Here is a 24,496-nt window from a genome sequence, read left to right on the forward strand (position 1 = left end):
TCATATAGCCTGAATACTACACTCACCATTGTTTTACTTATAAGCACAGTTCAGTCTGGTTTAAGCAGGCTCGTGCTTCTTTCACCTCTAGTGGGGATACCGAGCTAAACGCAAAAAACAAAACAAAAGCCTATGGAAAGGTTTTGCTACTTTATTAACTTAAGAAAAAGCTGTTGCATTATCACTACATCACATTCTTAATACAATGTACAATTTGTGCTCATTTACAAGTTGAAGCCTCATAAGGACAACAGGACATACAGATGACAACCAGTTAGGAATGAGAAAGCATGGTTTTGGGGGAAGATTCCAGACTGACATTTTCTATTGACAGATGACAGACAGGTTGTAAAGCGCTTCTCGGTTTTCAATAAGTGGCATTTTCCGTGGCAGGCCAATGAGAAAGCAGGGTCTAAGCAAGTCATGTCTCTTGTGTTTTCTTTGCTCTTTGTCCTTCATTGGATATGAGAGACCTGCAGGGAATGTTGCAGAATGGAGTGTGGGGCACGTTACATGTTGAAGATAGAAATGTCCCGAATCAAGCTGACATGATATACACACCCCTGGATATATCACGGTTGTGAGTGATTGGCTAGATGTGGTTATTGACAGGTGTGGTAACCAATCAGATTAGAAGTCACCCAGAAAGAAAACTGATTAGCTAGATGGAGTTGTTGACAAGCCTGAGGACCAATGAGATTTAAGAGTCATCTAGAGAGAAGGCCTGGTGTGTGTTGGGGAAACGCTGGGAGCTGAAGTCTTGGTCATCCCTCACTCTCTCCTTGATGTCACTCCTCACCTGAGACAAACACGAGTCAAGGTTAGGGCCTGCTAGTCTGACATTGACATACTTCCAAGTCTTGTTCACCCTGCTGTTTCAGAGTGAACATGAGCCAGAAAGAGGTTTGGGCTCTGTTTATTTACTTTAAAAACGTTTGCCCTCTTCCTTACAAATGTATGTTTGATTGGGGATGTTGCACCCTCTAGAAAGCAACACTGGCCGTAGTTTACCTGTTCTTGGTAGGCCTCCTGCAGCTCTGGCTCCTCTAGCTCCCCCTGGAGGCTATCTGGGCTAGTGACAGGTATGACTCCTGCAGCCCGGGCAGCCCGGCTCACTGCCTCAGACAGGGACAGTTGAGGGCCCTCACCCTGGTGAGTCTGAGTGAGTGGGATAACAGGTCAACACTAACCAGAGGTGTGTTCAGTCGGTATGACATTTTTATTTGATGTTTCGCTCTCACTTGCTTTAGAGATAAGTCAGAATAACCAGGAAAGTTCAGGCCTTTGCTTCAAGAATGTTCCATGGGCAGTCTTAAGCACAGTGACAGTAATGAAGCCCCCCCCCCTCCCCCACACACTCACCTTCCTCCTCTTGGCAGGCATCCCGTGGAGGTATGCGTCAGACAGAGGGGATTGAGTCTTCATCTGAGACAGCATGTCATGTCTGATGATAGGAACCCACTCCTGATGAACACAAACAGGTTGAAGAGGTGGGCCTGTAACTATAGTCACACGTTCAAATACTACATCTGGTGGGATTCTAGGCATCCTAAATGCCATCTCTTGACATTGTGCCTTGAGCAAGGCACTTCACCCCTAAACCAGCCATTTCCAAACTCGGTCCAGGTTTCCCAAGCTGATTCAAATAACCAAAGGTTGAGGAGTTGATTATTTAAAATCAGCTGTGTAGTGTTAGGGCAAAAATGTGCCCCCCTTGAGGTCCCCAGAACAGAGTTTGGGAAACGCTGCCCTAAACAGTAAAGCATAGCCCCTTACAGGGGGCACTGCAGCTGCCCAGGGCTCCATGTCTCCTACAGACTCCTCCCTTCTTCCTGCTGCCATGGCAACGGCTCTTCCGATCTCCCCCGATGATGCTCTCCGCAAGGGGGTGGTCACCCCGGGGGACGCTTCAACTTCCTGTCTGTCCCCTGATGAAACCATGGCTGCCCCTGCTGTGGTGGCTGGGGCCGGAGACAGACCTCCAGCCATCTAGTGATAGAGAGCTAAGGTTAGCTGTACTGTATGAAGATTAACCTGTCCTCAAAGCTGTGAACTTCCTTGCTGATGTCATGGAATTACCAGATATTTTTCTAGGTGTGCCCAAGCATGCAGTGTCCTTATAAGCCTCAGATAACACCACCTGGAAAGACTAACCTATGTACCTCTATACACAATCACTCACCTCCATGTTCTGTGTGTCTGTCTGCTGTCCAGCCTGTGCCTCAGGCTCTGCTCTCCGTGTGTGGATGACATAGTGCTGGATGTGGTCCTCAGTGACTGGGTTGTGCTCCAGGATGACGTGGAGTCTCATGGTCATCATACTAGTTAGCCAGTTCACCAGGCTGGGGTTGACCTCTGCTGACATCCTCCTCTGTGGACATAGAGAAAACATATAGATCTATACAATCCAAACCAAACAGGACTCAACCCACAACCTAAACTACCAGATACAATGGGATTCAACTGAGTCATTGACTAATTCAGCAACTAGCTTGTAGAGCAAGAAAAAAAAGAAAAAAAGTAAGCACTCCCTACTGAAAGTCACTCTGGATAAGAGTGTCTGCTAAATGACAAAGTAAATGTAGTGAAACAGGAGAATATGTGGAACGGCTACGATCCTGAGGACCGGTAGGGGAAACACTGAAGTCCATCAAATAATAGTGTACTAACGATGTGGTGATTGATGACTTGGGTGAGAGCTCCCTGTTCCCCTCGGAGACAGTAAAGGTTGAGAGCCAGACACTCAAACAGACCCTGGGTGCAGAGCAGCAGCAGGCGGGGGCCAAACGCGTGGTCTGCAGAGAGGTAGAGACACACAACACCAGCAACAGATGTACAGTCATGCTGCTGTTAGGTACTAGAATAGGATTGTCAGTATTCCAGTTTGGTAACAATGCGTAGGACCTAGTATAGCAAAGCTGTATTTTACCTAAGGGGTTTGCGTGTTTTACCTGTGCAGCGTAGGATGTGTGTGGCCATGCGGGTGAACTGCTGTCTAAGGAAAGAGCTGTTGATTTGAATGATGTCCACTCCCTCTCTCACAGTCACCGTGGCCTGAGAGAGAGATCGGGCACAGTATTATTACAGCATTATCAACATAGTGACAATTTGAGAGTGAGTGAGTCTTACAAAGCACTCCGTTATGTACTCCTCCAGGCCATTGATGAGGTCCTCAGATGCTGCCTGCAAAGACAAGACAAGGTAGTTTGTTTCTAAACATCAAGCAGATTGATCAAATAAAGAACACACCCTTTGAGGTGAAATGGCACAAACGTTGGTCTTAATTAAAGTAATACTGTGGCAACTTCATGCCATGATTCTCAACAAAACTGCAGGTGGCAGTAGAACAGAGTTACTCACGTTAATATTGGCATCAGTAGGCTCTGGACCCTGCAGGTAGTGCTGGTTGAAGAAGTCAGTGAGCTGGGGCTGGATCCGGCTGATTGGCTGGGCATTACCGTGGAGTAACAACATTATGTCCACCATGGAGAAACTGTGACCCACCAGAGACAACAGGTCCCCGAAGAACCCTGCAGGTCAAAAGAACAAGTTCAGAAAAAAAAAAACTTATTTCCCTTTTTCCAAATAGGCAATCACATCACAGGTGGCAAGGCACACCATCAGGTCAGGTGTAGATTGATAAATGTTTAGCTTTCTTACATGTATATTCAAGTCATTTGGCAGCCTCTTCTGACCAGAGACACTTACAATAAAAGTATTCAACTTAAGTAGGTAAGACGACCACATATCCCAATCATTACAAGTAAAACCATGGAAATAGCCACAATCGTGTCTGTGCTAGCAGTATGTGTACGAGTGAAAGACCAGTACAACAGTTAGGTGTTACAAGGTTTTTCCTTTTGTCAGTAGCTCACCTACTGCGTCCCCAGATCCAGGTGTGAAGAGGTTGGTGGTATGAGACAGTCTCTGGATGAACTGAGCGATGCTCTCCCCGTTCCCCTGCGGAGCCCCCATCATGGTGGAGAGGACCCCCTGGACAATACCTGTAAACAGCTCTGGGCTCAGGAAGGGGTCCCCGACACCCCCAGGGGCCACCTGAGGGGGGGCAGGGGTGCCTTGGCCAGGGGGAGGCTCCTGGCCGGGTGAGGTTGTGGGTCGGTTAGCCTAGAAATGGGAGAGGAACTATTGGGTAACACTGTAGTCATCTAGTTGTCTGGAGTTTACTTACGACTACTTCAACTAATTGACTATTCAACTGCCACTGATTATAATTACTTCAGCATCTAATTATTACTACTTTAACTTCATTACAGCGTAATAAGTGTAATTACATGATTATATTACCTAAGAGTTACTTTTCAGTCAAATCGATTATTAGAGTTCTCAATAAGTTACCAATACCACCTATCTCCCTCACTAGCTTTAAGCACCAGCTGTCAGAGCAGCGCATAGATTACTGCACCTGTACATAACCCATCTACAATTTAGCCCAAACAACTACCTCTTTACCTACTGTATTTATTTATTAATTTATTTTGCTCCTTTGCACCCCATTATTTCTGTCTCTACTTTGCACTTTCTTCCAATGCAAACCAACCATTCCAGTGTTTTTTTTAGTTTTTATTTTACTTGCTGTGTTGTACTCACTTCGCCTCCATGGCCTTTTTATATTTTTATTTATTTATACATATATCTGTTTGCCTTCACCTCCCTTATCTCACCTCACTTGCTCACATTGTATATAGACTTATTTTTTTTATCTTTTTCACTGTATTATTGACTATATGTTTGTTTTTACTCCATGTGTAACTATGTGTTGTTGTATGTGTCGAACTGCTTTGCTTTATCTTGGCCAGGTCGCAATTGTAAATGAGAACGTGTTCTCAATTTGCCTACCTGGTTAAATAAAGGTTAAATAAAAAATAAATAAATAAATAAAAGGGTTCAATAATTTCATCTCTCACCTGGATGAATTCTGACATGCCTTGGAAGAACCCTGGGACTCCAGGTACGGTCACAGTGATTTGTGGGTTAGCTCCAGAACCAGGGGCTCCTGGCCCGCCTGCTCCACCCAGCAGAGAGCCCAGGAGCTGGGCTAGGTTGGCCTCGGCAACCCCCTCCGGTGGCTGGCCCACAGAGGTGGTGTGGGTGGTGGTCTGGCAAGAGGTTGTCGCCCCAGAGGGGTGGGGAGGGATGGGGTTGGAGGACGCAGAAGAGGATGAAGAGGAGGTGGATGAAGAGGAGGAGTGGGAGGCAGAGGAGGAGCTGGTGGATGTCTGGTCACCTGGAGGAACTGGGATAAAGACTTGTGATTCATTGTTAATTTTCACAAACCAGAAATGTGTATTTTGAAAGAAACATGGCAAATCTGTAGAAAGAATTTGAATACCACGTAAAATATCAGTGATGGCACTGAACGCTACAAAATAAAATCCATCATTCACCCAATACAATAATCAACCAATCAATCACTCACCCTGGTGTCCAGGCATCTGTTGTCCAGGCATCAGGAGCTGTCCAATCAGACCACTGATCATCTGAGTTACGGGAGAGTGAGCCAGAGGTGTGCCCTGGAAGAAGAGATCAGTTGAATGAGCGGGCGTGTAAGAGCAGGGCTGCACACCCAGACCAAAGTCTTCCTCACAGACTTCTCCATGTCTGCATTTCCTTGCCTCACCTGTAGGTTGTGTTGTCCGCCAGCAGGGGGCACTGAAGCCCCGAGGTTGATGTTGGTGACCACAGGCTGGGGGATGTGAGAGGAGAAGGAGGGGCGTGTGACCACCACCCTGGTCCCAGGGGGCAGAGGGCTGTGAGGGTGAGTAGGGGCAGAGGGTTCAGAGCTGGAGGTGGTCCCGGGGACATCCGCTTCTGGTTGCCCGGTCTGCTGAGAGATCTGGTGGACGATGGCCTGCATGAACTCTGGAGGAAGGTCTGGGATGTGGACCGGAGTGGCACCTTCAGATTGAGAGCAGATATAAATACTTGATTAAACAGTCGGCAACATCCCAGGGACCTGGTGGTTAAGAGACTGGTATAGGAGTCATTTAAGGCTGTCTGGTGCATATACCATAGTGAATATAATGTAGGGGTCAAAAGCACTCACCAGGCTGTCCAGTACCAATAGGGATCTGTTGTCCTTGGACCTGAGGGCTGCTGCCAGAATCTAATGGAGAGACAACCAGGGAGAAAACATTAGCTTACAACTTTGAAAATACATACTGGGTATGCAAGCTATTGCTCCATTCCAGGCTTGCGCTAACACAACTTTAAGGTTTCCTATAGGAGATCAACAATGACTACGGTCTCTCTCGGTTTGGATTGATTACCTAACGTAATGACCATTCGAGAATGAGAAACACAGGGCATGACAACTAGCCAAGCGCAAGAGAAAATAATAAGGTGTCCCCTCCCTCACCATCCAGGTTCATCTGCATCATTACCACAGGCTCCATGGTCTGGTGGGTGATTCTGATCACATGCGGAGCCCCCTGGCCCTGACCTGGCTGCTGGTTGGCTGAGTTAAGCTGTGGAGGGAGGGCCTGGCTCTCTGGTGGGCCAGGGGCCTGAGAAGGTTGGGCTTGGACCTCGGCTGCCTGCCTCCCATTGGAAGTCATAGTCACTGTGGTCCCCAGGTTTCCCTGAAGACACAAGTCAAGTTAATAATGTAATGCATGTACCAAACTTGGCCTTAAAATTTGCACAGGACCAACAGCTAAATGCTGGTAAAAAGTACAAGGTTTAGTTAGCATTAGGCCCTGATACTGAAATACAAAAATTGCTGAGAGTATAAGTGGAAGAAACTCAGTGATCTACCGGGACGTGGTGGGGCATACCACCCTGCAGCAGGACGGGGGAGCCGTAGTGGGACATGGGCCGAACCACGTGGAGGTGACGGGGCGGAGGAGTGACCAGGTTACAACGCAGGTCGCTAAGGGCAACCAGGGTGTTGCCAAGGAGACGGAGAGCCTCCCCGACCAGGTTGAGAACGTGCTGGTCCTCCTCTCTCTCCTGCGTCTGACAAAAAGAAGAACAATGTGGTGATTGATTCACGTCTGTTCGGGGCTCCATTTCTCATGCAAAACAGTACAGTGACTGACCTATTCAAAAATACTTACTGTACTCTGCGGTGCAGTTTATGATGTAACTTTTCTTCTCATGGACACCATTAAAGTTTACCGCCTAAGGTTGATGTCTGCGCCCACGCTGAAATCTAATTAGCATAATACAAACATCCCCATAAAAGTGTCAGTTTAAACTAGAGATCAGATTTTGGCATTGGATGCATCTCAATCCAATGCATCCGCCAGTGTTGCACTTCCTCAACTGCAGTGAAAGAGCTAGAGTGGTGTTTATCAGACCATAAGTTATCACAAAAATTAGTCTTCTCAAAAAAAAAAAAAAAAAAAACATCGCCTGTAGCATCCGAACGGTTGACGCTCTCCGTTTTGCTCTACGGCCAACAAGCTTCTTGGGACTCGTCGGAAGTCGGTACAGCCGATCTGCCAACTTCTGTCTGTAGCGTCCAAACCGTTTGGGCTACACACTAATATGAAATGTCAGTTTTGCTCTAGGATGCACACAGGCCTCATCTGGAGGTCCCCCGGTACCAGTTAAAAAAATGAATAGAAGTATATGGAGACTTTTGACACTAAGCAGAGGCAAAGAACATTAAAAAAACATTTCCTGATCTCTCAGATATGTACACACATACATTGTAATATTGTTGTATGGTGGTATTATATACACTGCTCAAAAAAATAAAGGGAACACTTAAACAACACAATGCAACTCCAAGTCAATCACACTTCTGTGAAATCAAACTGTCCACTTAGGAAGCAACACTGGTTGACAACAAATTTCACATGCTTTTGTGCAAATGGAATAGACAACAGGTGGAAATTACGGGCAATTAGCAAGACACCCCCAATAAAAGAGTGATTCTGCAGGTGGTGACCACAGAACACTTCTCAGTTCCTATGCTTCCTGGCTGATGTTTTGGTCACTTTTGAATGCTGGCGGTGCTCTCACTCTAGTGGTAGCATGAGACGGAGTCTACAACCCACAAGTGGCTCAGGTAGTGCAGCTCATCCAGGATGGCACATCAATGCGAGCTGTGGCAAAACGGTTTGCTGTGTCTGTCAGCGTAGTGTCCAGAGCATGGAGGCGCTACCAGGAGACAGGCCAGTACATCAGGAGACGTGGAGGAGGCCGTAGGAGGGCAACAACCCAGCAGCAGGACCGCTACCTCCGCCTTTGTGCAAGGAGGAGCACTGCCAGACCCCTGCAAAATGACCTCCAGCAGGCCACAAATGTGCATGTGTCAGCATATGGTCTCACAAGGGCTCTGAGGATCTCATCTCGGTACCTAATGGCAGTCAGGCTACCTCTGGCGAGCACATGGAGGGCTGTGCAGCCCCACAAAGAAATGCCACCCCACACCATGACTGACCCAACGCCAAACCGGTCATGCTGGAGGATGTTGCAGGCAGCAGAACGTTCTCCACGGCATCTCCAGACTCTGTTACGTCTGTCACATGTGCTCAGTGTGAACCTGCTTTCATCTGTGAAGAGCACAGGGCGCCAGTGGCGAATTTGCCAATCTTGGTGTTCTCTGGCAAATGCCAAACGTCCTACACGGTGTTGGGCTGTAAGCACAACCCCCACCTGTGGACGTCGGGCCCTCATACCACCCTCATGGAGTCTGTTTCTGACCGTTTGAGCAGACACATGCACATTTGTGGCCTGCTGGAGGTCATTTTGCAGGGCGCTGGCAGTGCACCTCCTTGCACAAAGGCGGAGGTAGCGGTCCTGCTGCTGGGTTGTTGCCCTCCTACGGCCTCCTCCACGTCTCCTGATGTACTGGCCTGTCTCCTGGTAGCACCTCCATGCTCTGGACACTACGCTGACAGACACAGCAAACCATTTTGCCACAGCTCGCAGTGATGTGCCATCCTGGATGAACTGCACTACCTGAGCCACTTGTGTGGGTTGTAGACTCCGTCTCATGCTACCACTAGAGTGAAAGCACCGCCAGCATTCAAAAGTGACCAAAACATCAGCCAGGAAGCATAACTGAGATGTGGTCTGTGGTCACCACCTGCAGAACCATTCCTTTATTGGGGGTGTCTTGCTAATTGCCTATAATTTCCACCTTTTGTCTATTCCATTTGCACAACAGCATGTGAAATTTATTGTCAATCAGTGTTGCTTCCTAAGTGGACAGTTTGATTTCACAGAAGTGTGATTGACTTGGAGTTACATTGTGTTGTTTAAGTGTTCCCTTTATTTTTTTGAGCAGTGTACATTTTGTATTGTATATATGCATGTGTGAAGTGCCTTAATGTGTTTTGACCCCAGGAAGAGTAGCTGCTGTCTTGGCAGCAGCTAATGGGGATCCCTAATAAATACAAATGACAGACACCAGAAAAAAAACTTCCTTTCAAAATCAAATAACAAGATCCTTGCTACAACCTTAAAACAATTCCAAATAGCTTAGTAGACCCCCCGGCTTAGACTCTTAAGGATGAAAATGTAACAGGAGTTTAAGGTTGAAGTAAAAAAACAGTGATGTGTTGCACGGGTTGCAATGGCTAGTTGCTATTATTGTAGTGTTTACGTTGTAGTCTGCTGAAGTGGCAGCCCCCAGGATGGAGTGAGTTCTCTCTATGAAGGGACGAAGCCTCTCCTCCACCCTCCTCATCTTTGACAACAGCTCCACCAGCTCCGCTGGGCTGGGCTGGCTGGGGAGGGAGAGATACAGCTGTGTGTTCAGTAGGCACGGAAGAGGAGAAAGAGTTTTGATTCTACTTGATTTTCCTTTTTCTATGCTTTGCTACGCTGTTCCCTGCTGAGCACTTACTTGGACCCGGAGTGGGGTGGTCGCTCTCTCTGGGTGGAGGAGGTGGGAGGGGGAGGTGGAGCGGTGTCCATAGGCTGTGCTGCTCCTTCAGTGGCAGCTGTAGAGGAAGAGGATGAAGAGGTGGACTGAGACGTCTCCGGCTCGGCTCGAGATGGCACGTCGCTGGGCTGACCCTGCAAACAAACAGGTTGTCTAAAAAGGTCAACTCGGCCCTGAAAACAGATGTGTAGGATATCATAATAATAGCATAACATAGTATGCGAGTTGTAACTACCTCCAGTCTGTGGAGCAGAGATTGGGTTTCTCTTAGCAAGTTCTCAGCCAATTGCAGCCTCATCCTGGGCTCGCTCTGCACTGATTGGTCAACGTTGATATGCATATCCATTGAGCCATTGCGCTAGAAACAAGACGAATCATGAACATACCTTAATAGTAATATTAGTAATCTATATGACAGTAACATTTAAAAACATGACTTACTCCAGTGCTGACTCTGGTATTCCTTCCTGCTTCTCCCACTCCTGCCATCATCTGCTGCACTTGCATCTGCCAAGGAATTCAGTTATTAGTTACGTTATTAGTACTACCGGTACTACACTTGATACATTCAAATCATCTAGACACTCAACCAATTCTAGATATACATCAGGTACCCTTTAAAACTTTGGGATTCAAGAAATTTTAGGTGCTTGATAGATTTATTCAAAGAAATAAAGATGATCTAAAATTGTATTTGTCAAATGCTTCATAAAACAGGTGTAGACTGACAGTGAAATGCTGCCAGGTCTTTCCCAACAATGCAGAGTAAAAATAAATTATAGAAAAATAACAAGGAATAAATACACAATGACTAAGGATAACTTAGCAATATACACTGAGTACCAGTACCAAGTCGATGTGCAGGGGTACAAGGTAACTGAGGTAGATACAGTGGCTTGCAAAAGTATTCACCCCCCTGGCATTTTTTTGTATTTTGTTGCCCTTAAAATATGGAATTAAAATTGATTTTTGGGGGGGTTCGTACATTTGATTTACACAACATGCCTAACACTTTGAAGATGCAAAATTTGTGAAACAAAAAAACAGAAAGCTTGAGCGTGCATAACTATTCACCCCCCAAAAGTCAATACTTTGTAGAGCCACCTTTTGTAGCAATTACAGCTGCAAGTGTCATGGAGCATGTCTCTATAAGCTTGGCACATCTAGCCACTGGGATTTTTGCCCATTCAAGGCAAAACTGCGCCAGCTCCTTCAAGTTGGATGGGTTCCGCTGGTGTACAGCAATATTTAAGTCAGACCACAGATTCTCAATTGGATTGAGGTCTAGGCTTTGACTAGGCGATTCCAAGACATTTAAATGTCTCCCCTTAAACCACTCGAGTGTTGCTTTAGCAGTATACTTAGGGTCATTGTCCTGCTGGAAGGTGAACCTCCGTCCCAGTCTCAAATCTCTGGAAGACAAACAGGTTTCCCCTCAAGAATTTCCTTGTATTTGGTGCCATTCATCATTCCTTCAATTCTGACCAGTTTCCCCAGTCCCTGCCGATGAAAAACATCCCCACAGCATGATGCTGCCACCACCATGCTTAACTGTGGGGACGATTGACTCGGGGTGATGAGGTGTTGGGTTTGCACCAGAAATAGCATTTTCCTTGGTGGCCAAAAAGCTACATTTTAGTCTCGTTTGAGTACTTTCTTCCATATGTTTGGGGAGTCTCCGACATGCCTTTTGGCAAACACCAAACGTGCCTACTTATTTTTTTCTTTAAGCAATGTATTTTTTCTGGACACTTCTGTAAAGCCCAGCTCCGTGGAGTGTACGGCTTAGTGGTCCTACGGACAAATACTCCACTCTCCGCAGTGGAGCTTTGCAGCTCCTTCAGGGTTATCTTTGGTCTCTGTTGCCTCTCTGATGAATGCCCTTCTTGCCTGGTCAGTGAGTTGGTGGGCGGCCCTTGACAGATTTCTTGTGGTGTCATTATTTCAATTTTTTAATAATGGATTTAATGGTGCTCTGTGGGATGTTCAAAGTTTCTGATATTTTTTTATATCCCAACCCTGATCTGTACTTCGCCACAACTTTGTCCCTGACCTGTTTGGAGAGCTCCATGCCGCTTGCTTGGTGGTGCCCCTTAGTGGTGTTGCAGACTCTGGGGCCTTTCAGAACACACACATACATACACAGATCATTTGACAGATTGCACACTGGTGGACTTTAACTAATTATGTGACTTCTGAAGGTAATTGGTTGCACCAGATCTTGTTTAGGGGCTTCATAGCAAAGGGGGTGAATACATATGCAGCACTTTTTTTGTTGTAGATTTTTTTTTTTTTTTTTTTTTTAAATTCCCCCATATCACTTCACCAATTGAAACTATTGTGTATGTCCATTACATTAAAATCCATTTAAATTACAGGTTGTAATGCAACAAAATAGGAAAAATGCCAAGGGGGATGAATACTTTTGCAAGGCACTGTATGTGATGTACATATAGGTAGGGATAAAGTGACTAAGCAACAGGATAGATAAACAGTATCAGCAGTGTGTGATCAGTTAAAAGATTAATTGGAAAAAGGGTCAATGCAGTTAGTGAAAGAGTTAACCAATAGTTACCCGGACTAACTACTTAGCAGTCTAATGGCTTATGGGTAGAAGCTTTTCAGGGTCCTATTAATAAATACTCTATGAAACAGCTGCACAGTGCACACCAACACACAACCTTGTCTCACCTGTATCTGCTGGGAGTCCATGATGTTGATGGGCAGGTTGAAGGTTCCCAGAATGACGTAGCTGTTCCCGTTGCGGTCCTGGGGGCCTCCCTGGGAGGAGGTGGTGGTGGCACCTCCCTCTGTTCCTCCTGATGACAGTCCTCGCCCGCCAGCAGATTGGGAGGTCTGAGGAGGAGCACTCTCCACTAGGTGGATCACCTTATCAGCTATATCTGAAAGGAAGAGAGTGAGAAGTGGATGAGAGTGCAGGAAAGAATGAGTGGAGAGAGAACAGCAGGTCAGAGGATACTAGAGCAAGGTGCTCTCACAACACCACCACCAATATACCATTAATCATTTTAAAGGCAAAGTTTGTGAGATTACCAGTAATCTCAACTGTTTTGCCGTTTTAAAAAACAGATTATGTAGTAAACTCAGCAAAAAAAGAACCGTCCCTTTTTCAGGACCCTGTCTATCAAAAATGATTCGTAAAAATCCAAATAACTTCACAGATCTTCATTGTAAAGGGTTTAAACACCGTTTCCCCATGCTTGTTCAATGAACCATAAACAATTTATGAATATGCACCTGTGGGACAGTCGTTAAGACACTAACAGCTTACATACGGTAGGCAATTAAGGTCACAGTTATGAAAACTTAGGACAAGAGGCTTTTCTACTGACTCTGAAAAACACCAAAATAAAGATGCCTAGGGTCCCTACTCATCTGCGTCAATGTGCCTTAGGCATGCTGCAAGGAGGCATGAGGACTGCAGATGTGGCCAGGGCAATAAATTGCAATGTCCGTACTGTGGGTATTTAAGACAGCGCTACACGGAGACAGAACGGACAGCTGATCGTCCTAGCAGTGGCAGACAACGTGTAACACCTGCACAGGATTGGTACATCATACCTGCGGGACAGGTACAGGATAGTAACAACAACTTCCTGAGTTACACCAGGAACGCACAATCCCTCCATCAGTGCTCAGACAGTCCACAATAGGCTGAGAGAGGCTGGACTGAGGGCTTGTAGGCCTGTTGTAAGGCAGGTCCTCACCAGATATCACCGGCAACAACGTCACCTATGGGCACAAACCCACCGTCGCTGGACAAGACCGGACTGGCAAAAAGTGCTCTTCACTGACGAGTCAGTTTTGTCTCATTAGGGGTAATGGTCAGATTCGCGTTTCTCGTCAAAGGAATGAGTGTTACACCGAGGCCTGTACTCTGGAGCGGGATCGATTTGGAGGTGGAGGGTTGGTCATGGTCTGGGGCGGTGTGTCACAGCATCGTCAGACTGAGCTTGTTGTCATTGCAGGTAATCTCAACGCTGTGCATTACAGGGAAGACCTCCTCCCTCATGTGGTACCCTTCCTGCAGGCTCACCCTGACATAACCCTCCAGCATGACAATGCCACCAGCCATACTGCTCGTTCTGTGCGTGATTTCCTGCAAGACAGGAATGTCAGTGTTCTGCCATGGCCAGCGAAGAGCCCGGATCTCAATCCCATTGAGCAGGTCTGGGACCTGTTGGATCGGAGGGTGAGGGCTAGAGCCATTCCCCCCAGAAATGTCCGGGATCTTGCCGGTGCCTTGGTGGAAGAGTGGGGTAACATCTCACAGCAAGAACTGGCAAATCTGGTGCAGTCTATGAGGAGAAGGAGATGCACTGCAGTACTCAATGCAGCTGGTGGCCACACCAGATACTGACTGTTACTTTTGATTTTGAGCCCCCCCCCCTTCGTTGAGGGACACATTCCATTTCTGTTAATCACATGTCTGTGGAAATTGTTCAGTTGTTGATACATTCATACAAAAATATTTACACATGTTAAGTTTGCTGAAAATAAAACGCAGTTGACAGTGAGGACATTTCTTTTTTTGCTGAGTTTATATTACTTACAGTGTCCATAGAATAGTTGCTGGCTTTTTTACTCACTGTATTCATTCAGTGTCCTCTCGTCCTGCAGCACTCTGCCCTGGTAGATTAGTCTCTGCTTGTCAGCTGGGATATTCACTGACGCAGATATGTGTTCTTTGAACTTTCTCAATGTCAACTGAAGGAGAAATAACAGGCTCAGTGCATCGCTAGTACAGGGCTGAACAAATGCATGTCCCACTCATAAGTGTAAAGCATAAAGACTACAAAGAAGTAGCCTGGAATCCAAACGGATATACTCCGTTGGATTTCAGGCTAAAACAGAAATGGACAACAGAAGTCACAGCCTACCTCTCCCCGGACAGTGTAGCTCCTGCTCCGGGAATCCAGGGTCTTCACTGTGACCTCTATGGTACTTGCTGACTCCTCCATGTTTCTCTGCTAAGAGCACAGAGAAATACAGTCTGAAATTGTACTTTATCCATAAAATGTCCAGCCATGAAGACTACTGGGGTGTATTCATTGCAGAAACCGCTTAAGAACCAAATTGAAGCAAACAAAAAAAAAACACAACGAAACGGAAAGGAGGGATCTAACGTTATCCGAATATGTCCAATAGAAACTTTCGTTTGAGTTTTCAGTTTGGAGTAAACGGTTTCTGTAGCAAAACGTTTTGCAATAGAATCGGTTTAATGATCACACCCCTGATGTTTATCCCATCACCCCTCGATTGGTAGCTAAATCGTTGAGTACAATACCTGTATTCGCACTTGAATCGAGGCTGTTATTAGCTTGCTAGCCAGCTAGCTAATCTACATGTATTTAAATCAGGAAGCCAGCTGACGTTTATGTTTTATTTAACTTTTATTTAACTAGGCAAGTCAGTTAAGAACAAATTCTTAATTACAATGATGGCCTAACCTGGACGACGCTGGGCCAATTAAGCGCCGCCCTATGGGACTCCCAATTACGTCCGGATGTGATTCAGCCGTTAATCTCAATTATAATTGATTTTGTCTTCGTTCAATGTCATAGCACGGAAATACACTGTTGATGAAATTGCAATGGCGTTACATGAGCAATTAGCTACTTTGTATATTCAAATATATACAGTTCATATTCCGTTGAATGGTTGCTAAAAAGTGCGACACCATGTAGTACAAGGACCCATATGACGCACAAAATAGGGAATGTCCATTTTAAATGCCTGTTTGTTTTGGCACGAGTCTGTGTGCATAAGCATATGTTTCCCATGCCAATAAAGCCATTTGAATTGAGAGCGCGAACACAGCAATAACTGTAAACTTGAAAACAATTTGTACAAATTATCAATTTACAGTTGCAGTTTAACATCAGTGTATCTAATGTACTTGGACGTACACTCTCCCTCTTAACGCTCTCACTCTCTGGACCTTGGGAATTAGATTTGGAGTACTGTTCCCTTTAATTCATCCCGCTCTCTTTCCTCACTTTTTCTCTCATCTCAGTTTGAGCTTAATCCGGTCTATTTTTAGCTGACGCCAAAATGGTGTGTCCATGGGCGCAATGTTAACCTATTACCTTCATGACACAACGTTCAGAACTAGACCGTTGAGCACAAATCCCACAGACATTGCTTTCACCTTTCATGTGTGCTCTTATTGGTGCAGATGTAACAGTTTAACTTTAGTCCGTCCCCTCGCCCCAACCCGGGCTCGAACCAGGGACCCTCTGCACACATCAACAGTCACCCACGAAACATCGTTACCCATCGCTCCACAAAAGCCACGGCCCTTGCAGAGCAAGGGGAACCACTACTTCAAGGTCTCAAAGCGAGTGATGTCACCGTTTGAAAAGCTATTAGCGCACCACCGCTAACTAGCTAGCCATTTCACATCGGTTACACAGATATACGGCAGTTGGCGAGGAGATAGGCTACTTGCCATAGGCGTAGAATAGCCACCATCAAATCAACTGAATATCTATTTCAGGAGTAGAGCTAGATAAAGTAAAGAACACTGCAGTTGTGGAAATGTCATGATTTAATTCTCAACATTAAAGGCAGGGAGCACTGCATAGGTATTCATAATTTCCAATCCACTTTCTTTACAAAAATGAATACTCAAAAACATTCAAAGATTTATATACCACATATGTACAACATACAAAAGGTGTCACTTACAAGCCAAACTGCAGAGAATTCCCAAAACAAAACCAGTACAAAAAGGCAATAGATCGATCGCTTATCATAGTCAGAACTGATCCCAGATCAGTTTCATGATTGCCAATGCTTAAATGGTTAATGTTAGAATTTCAGCAAGGTGAGCTGATCCTAGATCTTTGCCTAAGCGCAACTTACTTCCAGTGATATGAGAGGCAACTAAAAAAAAATGAGGGAAACATCTTATCTGAATATTTTAACTGAGGCTGCGTCCCAAATGCACCCTATTCCCTATATAGTGCACTGCTTTTGACCAGAGACAAATGTGCACTATATAGAGTATAGGGTGGCATTTGAGATGGATCCCAACTCTGGTTCTCTGTTCATCCAATAAGAAAAGAGAAAACAACAAACACATGTTCATCTGAAGACCCCAGTCTTTAGGCTTATGAAAAGAAAGATACCTATGCTGTTAGATGCTTCACTTAAGCTTAGACAACATTAAAATTACACATGTTTTTTTTTATGATTTAAAAGGCAACAAGGAGCTCAATGTGAACACGCAAGAGGCCCCTGGTTTAAAAAGAAGTAGTTGAAGTTTGGTCCCATATTCATCCATTTTAACAGTTTAATGTCTTGTTGTGAGTTGCTATGGTCTACGAGGCAGGGAGATGCTTAGTTGAAGAATAGTTTGAGTCTGGATGTTAGCCCGTTTCAGCTCAATCCAATTAATCTCAGTCAATCTCGTTATGAAAGGCAGTGATTAAGCTGAGCTCAGGTTGGTGCTTAATCACCTGATAAAACTAATCTTAAAAATAAAATACAAATCTTACTGGAGTGTGCACAGTAGTCATAATAACCGACATAGATAGTTTGATAAAAATGAAAGACAAATAAATACCTATACATAAGAAAAAAGTAAAACCCATTTTACAATAAATAGCCAAAGTGTTTGATGAACTCCTAAAAACTTCCGGAGTCCAGTTCCTGTAACTCATGTTGGAAAGTTAGAAAGCATAAAGTCCTTGAAAACACTAGCGGACAAAACAAAGATGGAGTATTGGCGTGAGATGGTGTCCGGAGGAATGGATCGGCTCCGCCCTCCCTCATATCCTCTCACTAACCAACTCTCTCTATCCATCCCTACCTCATCCTCCTCTACTCTCCTTCAACATACCCAACCCTTCCCCACCACCATCTCTCCCTTTCACAGTCGCAATCTCCTCTATCCGTCGGATAGTTTCTTACTTCCCTCTCTATCCACCCCTCCTTATCCCAAAATAAACTATCCCTCGCTCCTTCTCTCTGGTAGAACATACAGGCCACAATGTCAGAGAAGATATAGTAACTGTAGAATATAGATTTGTTTGGTAGAGGTCCAGGGCCTCCCAGTTCTATCTCTCCTCCCTCTATTCCTTCCTCTTTTCTCTCTGTCATAGGCAGTAGATGGATCCATTTGAGTGTCTCTCAGTCTTCTTTCTTCTTCTGTCCAGGGAGGCTGCAGGTCGGCTCCTCTGTGTTGTAATGGGCCACACTGAACCCGTTGGTCAGCGGGACGGTGTGGGGGGTAGAGGGGGTGTCCCTGGAGGAGAGAATGTACTCCTGAGCAAAGTCTGGGTGCTGCACCACAAACCGACAGAAGTCATCTACAGATGGATATAGAGAGGGACAAACAGAGAGAGAGAGAGAGAGAGAGAGATTGTAATGGCAGGGTTGACCGTGATTCCGTTAGTTGGATTTCATTACAAATTAGTCATTTAGCAGACGCCCTTAACGCCGAGTGTGACTTACAATGCATTCAACTTATAATAGTTAGTTGACACAACCACAAATCACAATCATAGTTGGTAAAAACCCTTTCCTCAAATAAGCAACTATCAGCAAAGTCAGTGCTGGTGAGAAAAGACAAGTGCAAATGTTAGCGCAAGAAAGGCAAGGGTGTTAGTGTGTGATATCACCATGTGTGATCTTCCCTGCGTCAAGTGTGTCGATTGCTGAGAACAACTCTGTAACGTCGACCTCTGCTACTCCCAACGCCGTTCTCAAAATGGACGCCAGCTCTTTTTCCACGATCGCCCTGTCCTCCTTCGCCTCGTACATCTGACCAGGGTCAGGACATAGGACAGTTATAACGCTTTAGAGCAGAAAGTTATTTTATAACGCTTTATTGTAACAGGCATGGGGCTATTATAGTACCTAGTAATAGCAGTCATAGGGCTCTTATAGTGTTTCATAGGAACTGTTATAATGCTTCATTGTCTTTCACTCACTCCAAAGGCGAGCCTGAGGGTGTCCATGGCTTTAGAGGGTTGACACGCCACAGACAGGGCTATCACATACTCCCTGACATCTATTTGGCCATCTCCATGCTTCAGAAAGAGAGAGAGGGAGCAGAAGAGAGAAAGAACAACACTGATGGATATTTATTTCTACTAATTTTGATTGCATGAATAAAAGTAGTGTGTGTGTGTGTGTGTGTGTGTGTGTGTGTGTGTGTGTGGGATACTACTGGTATGCGAGTTGTGTGTGGTGTATATTAGATACCTACCTGGTTAAAAAGGCTGTGTAACTCTGTGAGCATGTCCGTCACAGGTAGGTTGAGGTACTGAGCAAAGTCCTCCAATCCCAGTCTGTATCCCCAAATGTTCCTGGCTCTGCTAGCCTGCTGCTGTAAGACTGTATCTGTAGTCCCTGTTCTCAACCTGCACATAGAAAACACTTGGTTAAGAACTACATTTCCCACTACTGTCCAGGGGTGTGGCTAGAAGCTAATGAAGTGGTATTTAAAGTTGAGGTCACAACAGGGGAATTTCAGTGGGGGTCGCAAAATTAAATTATATACACACACAGTATATACGCACACACACACACACACACTGAACAAAAATATAAACAACATGGATCAATTGCAAAAAATTTACTGAGTTACAGTTCATTTAAGGAAATCAGTCAATTGAAATAAATAAATTAGGCCCTAATCTATGGATTTCACAACTGGGAATACAGATAGAGGCATGGATCAGAAAACCAGTCAGTATCTGATGTGACCACCGTTTGCCTCTTGCAGCGCAACATCGCCTTCGCATAGAGAAGATCAGGCTGTTGATTGTGGCCTGTGGAATGTTGTCCCACTCCTCTTCAATGGCTGTGCAAAGTTGCTGGATAGTGGCGGGAACTGGAACACACAGTTGTAAAAGTCGATCCAGAGCATCTCAAACATGCTCAATGGGTGACATGTCTGTATGCAGGTCATGGAATAACTTGGACATTTTCAGCTTCCAGGAATTGTGTACAGAAGGCTTGCAACATGGGGCCGTGAATTATCACGCTGAAACATGAGGTGATAGCGGCAGATGACTGGCACGACAATAGGCCTCAGGATCTCATCATGGTATCTCTGTGTATTCAAATTGCCATCGATAAAATGCAATTGTGTTAGTTGTCCGTAGCTCATGCCTGCCCATACCATAACCCCACCATGGGCCACTCTTTCAAAACGTTGACATCAGCAAACCGCTCGCCCACGCGACACCATACACGCTGTCTGCCATCTGCCCAGTACAGTTGGAACCGGGACTCAACCGGGATGAGCACACTTCTCCAGCGTGCCAGTGGCCATCAAAGGTGAGCATTTGCCCACTGAAGTCAGTTACGACGCTGAACTGCAGTCAGGTCAAGAGTACAGATTATTTTATGGGACAATACACAAACGTTATTGAGAAAGACAATTAGGGGGGGAAAAATTGTATTGAGTGAATGCATTTCTCTTAGTTTTGAAAGGAGAGATGAAAATTGAATGAAGGTTATTTGTAGATGTGAAAATCTAAAGTGACAGATTTTAAGGTTGTAAAAGATTTGGCAGAATTTCTGACAGAAACAAAAATGGGGTCCCCGCTGAAAAATAGATTGAAAACCACTGGTTTAATGGCTAAATCAAGTACATTTCAAATACTGTACGTTCTAGTATCTTAAAGTATTCAGCATACAGTGCATTCAGAAAGTATTCAGACCCCTTGACTTTTTCCACATTATGTTACAGCCTTAATCTAAAATGTATTAAATATTTTTTTCCCCCTCATCAATCTACACATAATACAGCATAATGACAAAGCAAAAACAGGTTTAGACATTTTTGCAAATTTATACAAAACTGAAATATCACATTTACAAAAGTATTGGCCCCGTGTGGCTCAGTTGGTAGAGCATGGCGCTTGCAACGCCAGGGTCGTGGGTTCGATTCCCACGGGGGGCCAGTACAAAAAAAGTATGAATGTATGTACTTGTAAGTCGCTCTGGATAAGAGCGTCTGCTAAATGACTTAAATGTAAATGTTAAATGTATTCAGACCCTTTACTCAGTACTTTGTTTAAGCACCTTTGGCAGCGATTACAGCCTCGAGTCTTCTTGGGTATGACGCTAGAAGCTTGGCACACTTGTATTTGGGGAGTTTCTCCCAGTCTTCTCTACAAATCCACTCAAGCTCTGTCAGGTTGGATAGGGAGCATCGCTGCACAGCTATTTTCAGGTTTGAAACACACTGTTGTTTCAGGTCTCTCCAGAGATGTTCGATCAGGTCCAAGTCCGGGCTCTGGCTGGGCCACTCAAGGACATTGAGACTTGTCCCGAAGCCACTCCTGCGTTCTCTTGCCTGTGTGCTTAGGATCGTTGTCCTGTTCAAAGGTGAACCTTCGCACCAATCTGAGGTCCTGAGCACTCTGGAGCAGGTTTTCATCAAGGATCTCTCTGTACTTTGCTCCATTCATCTTTCCCCTTGATCCTGTCTAGTCTCCCAGTCCCTGCCGCTGAAAGACAACCCCACAGCATGAGGCTGCCATAACCATGCTTCACCGTAGGTATGGTGCCAGGTTTCCTCCGGACGTGACGCTTGGCATTCCGGCCAAAGAGTTCTATATTGGTTTCATCAGACCAGAGAATCTTGTTTCTCATGGTCTGAAAGTCTTTAGGTGCCTTTTGTTAAACACCAAGCAGGCTGTCATGTACCTTTTTACTGAGGAGTGGATTCCGTTTGGCCACTCTACCATAAAGGCCTGATTGGTGGAGTATTGCAGAGAGGATTGTCCTTCTGGAAGTTTCTCCCATCTCCACAGAGGAACTTGAGAGCTCTGTCAAGAATGACCATTGGGTTCTTAGTCACCTCCCTGACCAAGGCTCTTCTCCCCCGATTGCTCAGATTTGGCTGGGAGGCCAGCTCTAGGAAGAGTCTTGGTGGTTTCAAACTTCTTCCATTTAAGATTGATGGAGGCCAATGTGTTCTTGGGGACCTTCAATGCTGCAGAAATGTTTTGGTACCCTTCCCCAGATCTGTGCCTCGACACAATCCTGTCTCAGAGCTCTATGAACAATTCCTCCGACCTCATGGCTTGGTTTTTGCTCAGACATGCATTGTCAACTGTGGGACCTTATATAGACAGGTGTGTGCCTTTCCAAATCATGTCCAATCAATTGAATTTACCACAGGTGGACTCTAATCATGTTGTAGAAACATTTCAAGGATGATCAATGGAAACAGGATGCACATGAGCTCAATTTCAAGTCTCATAGCAAAGGGTTTGAAAACTTATGTAATACATTTGCAAAAATTTCTAAAAACTGTTTTTCACTTTGTCATTATGGGATATTGTGCGTAGATTGATGAGATTAAAACATTTATTTATTTTTACCCTCAGTATTATCAGTAAGCCCAGTAGTATTTCAGTAATATTTCCCAGTATTATCAGTAAGCCAAGTAATATTTCTCAGTATTATCAGTAAACCCAGTGGTATTTCAGTAATATTTCTCAGTATTATCAGTAAGCCCAGTAGTATTTCCCAGTATTATCAGTAAACCCAGTGGTATTTCCCAGTTCGACCAGTAAACCCACTAGTATTAGTCTTAGTATTTCCCAGTAAACCCAGTATTATTTTCCAGTATGACATTCTTAAAAATGTCAGACAACGAGGTACAGGAGATCACTCATACTCTACCTACGCATTGACACTTAAACGAAAATAGATTGTAAGACATTAGAATAAACATTTATAGAATTTTGAAATACTTTTATTTTATTCAATGTCAATCTTTTGTTATAAACAGCAAAACAAGTCAGTGTTCTTAAACTGTTAAGGACGTGTAATAATGCTGAAAGACCAATAGTAAAGTAAAGTCACCCGAGCCTTCGAGCGAGTCTATTGAACTGCAGTAGGCTGCTGTTGGTAGGGACACACAACGGGCCCTTTGCTAGGCTCATCTGGCAGTCATCAAACGACAGGTCTGTGATGGGCAGCTCCAGGGCCCTATCAGAGCACAGAGAGAGCGGTCAGGACCCGCCCCTGACATGTCAGATATACTGTATATGTGGTGGGCATTTCGAGAAGCACATGAAACACAGATAGACAGATGTAAACTCAATGTAAAAGCTTGATGTAAGGCAACACACACAGTACTAACTTGGCCATGACGTGTCTGACATTGTTGGCGAACAGAGCAGGGTTGTTCTTCTCTTCCTCTGAAGGAGTGTAGAGAGGTAGGTACTGAAGGGAGAAAAAAAGTGATATCACCCGTCCATCTTCCGTTTCTTTATTTATTGACATTCTTTTGTCAATGTCTGTAAGCAGGAAGATGCCCCACTGTCTAATACGCCACCTTCAAATAACCCCTGACCACAAAAAATAACCCTTACCTCAATCTCTATGGGGTTGTGAAACTGGCACAGTGTCAGCCACAGCATCTCAATCCTGAGTAGCGAGAGTGAGTGAGTAATCAGTTCATTCATAAAGGGAACAGGAGTTAGAGGGAAAGACTGACGTGGGGGGGGGTGAGATGAAAGAACAGAAAGAGAGGGAAGTTGTGCAGGGGGATATTGTGAAGATTAACCACAGGCCTGAAAACACAACAACATCCTCTAATCTAAAACATATTGCCAGACCTCTCCACTAAAAACAGCCAGAGGGCGATAGAGGGAGAAGAATAAGAGAGGAGAGAGAGAAAAGCCAGAGAGAGAGAGAGAGCAAAATAAAAAAAATTAAACGAGGAAGAGATACTCACGCTCCAGGGCCTTGCCATGTCCATGTGATGGTATCCTGTCAGAAGAGGAAGAAGAAATGGGTTACACACAGCAGGACTGGGGCCTACAGAGGCTGCATCTCCTCTGCTTACTGAGATGCATGAACAGGGATCAAATTGTACATGATATTTTCAAAAGGTCAACTCAAGTCAACTATTTTCGGACGAGTTGCATTCGTCAAAAGATGGACCATTCTTGATTTTTGTGTCAGACAATCATCTCCGTTGTCATTCATCCAACAACCGATGACTTCCATTTAAAAGCATTGGATCCATTCGAAACACTCGGACACAAAATCCCAGTGTGTTCATGGGTTACACACAGCAGGACTGAGGCCTACACAGGGGCTTCCTCACCCCTATCCTTTGTCTGCACTGGTCTGAAAACACTGGACAGCTGAAAGCAACATGGAGGATCGTCTATTTGAGACTTGCTTTTACTTTCAGTTATTTTGTGCTATTGCAGGTAAAGGAAAGGAGGAGACGAGGAGAGCAAGCCACTGTAGACTATTGAGATGCAGGAAAGGAGACGAGGAAAGGAAGCCACTAGACTATTGAGATGCAGCCGGAGAGTCTCTCTCTACTGCACATGGCTTTCTAGTTCAAGTTAGAGCACGTAGTCACAGGTTTATAATTAATGATGGGTGTGTACGGGCAGTGGAGAGAAGGACATGAAACCTGAGGGAGGGAGAGAGCACAAAGACAGCGAGAGAGAGGGGAGATTAACTATCACTCCACACGAGCATGAAGCCACTCTGCACGGACACAGACGGACTCACGCCGTAAGAAGAGAAACCGTCAACAGAGGGAGGGAGAGAAGGATATGTATGTAAAGGAAAGCAGTGAAGTAGGAAGGGAGAGAGGATGGTTTGGAGGAGAGGGAG

General features: G+C 45.0%; 2 protein-coding genes and 1 non-coding gene across 8 annotated transcripts in view; 1 reads left to right on the plus strand and 2 right to left on the minus strand.

The window, feature by feature from the left end:
• Positions 1 to 135: 135 nt before the first annotated feature.
• On the minus strand, positions 136 to 15,591 carry LOC129820093 (large proline-rich protein BAG6-like). 5 transcript variants are annotated; one of them, XM_055876945.1, is made up of 24 exons: positions 15,331 to 15,591; positions 14,761 to 14,847; positions 14,470 to 14,587; positions 12,551 to 12,762; positions 10,301 to 10,366; positions 10,095 to 10,217; positions 9,821 to 9,993; positions 9,578 to 9,701; positions 6,775 to 6,975; positions 6,377 to 6,599; positions 6,065 to 6,124; positions 5,639 to 5,916; positions 5,438 to 5,531; positions 4,926 to 5,254; positions 3,876 to 4,125; positions 3,361 to 3,530; positions 3,130 to 3,183; positions 2,952 to 3,054; positions 2,671 to 2,795; positions 2,183 to 2,371; positions 1,777 to 1,989; positions 1,363 to 1,464; positions 1,012 to 1,158; positions 136 to 799 (listed from the first exon to the last, which is right to left on the minus strand). In XM_055876945.1, the coding sequence occupies exons 2-24, from the start codon at positions 14,839 to 14,841 to the stop codon at positions 701 to 703; spliced, it is 3,534 nt and encodes a 1,177-aa protein (XP_055732920.1). In that variant the 5' UTR covers positions 14,842 to 14,847; positions 15,331 to 15,591; the 3' UTR covers positions 136 to 700. The 5 variants fall into 5 exon arrangements, with proteins under 5 accessions (XP_055732920.1, XP_055732919.1, XP_055732916.1 ...); XM_055876944.1 differs by having other exon boundaries at positions 14,761 to 14,850; positions 15,317 to 15,591; XM_055876941.1 differs by having other exon boundaries at positions 14,761 to 14,850; positions 15,331 to 15,590.
• Positions 15,592 to 16,412: 821 nt separating this feature from the next.
• The window catches only part of LOC129820094 (lysophosphatidylcholine acyltransferase 1-like), a 70,890-nt gene continuing 62,806 nt past the window's right edge, over positions 16,413 to 24,496 (minus strand). For both annotated transcript variants that reach the window (XM_055876947.1, XM_055876946.1), the window contains 8 exons: positions 23,595 to 23,629; positions 23,230 to 23,284; positions 22,998 to 23,080; positions 22,718 to 22,843; positions 19,098 to 19,251; positions 18,820 to 18,918; positions 18,508 to 18,649; positions 16,413 to 18,195 (listed from right to left, as the gene is read on the minus strand). In XM_055876947.1, the coding sequence (XP_055732922.1) occupies positions 18,017 to 18,195; positions 18,508 to 18,649; positions 18,820 to 18,918; positions 19,098 to 19,251; positions 22,718 to 22,843; positions 22,998 to 23,080; positions 23,230 to 23,284; positions 23,595 to 23,629 (873 nt within the window). In that variant the 3' untranslated portion in view covers positions 16,413 to 18,016. The remainder of the gene's footprint in view (positions 18,196 to 18,507; positions 18,650 to 18,819; positions 18,919 to 19,097; positions 19,252 to 22,717; positions 22,844 to 22,997; positions 23,081 to 23,229; positions 23,285 to 23,594; positions 23,630 to 24,496) is intronic.
• Positions 20,727 to 20,802, plus strand: trnaa-ugc (transfer RNA alanine (anticodon UGC)). The gene has a single exon. It is a non-coding gene; the product is annotated as a tRNA-Ala (tRNA).

Source organism: Salvelinus fontinalis, chromosome 22 (genome assembly GCF_029448725.1).
Source record: "Salvelinus fontinalis isolate EN_2023a chromosome 22, ASM2944872v1, whole genome shotgun sequence".
Classification (NCBI taxonomy): Eukaryota; Metazoa; Chordata; class Actinopteri; order Salmoniformes; family Salmonidae; genus Salvelinus; species Salvelinus fontinalis.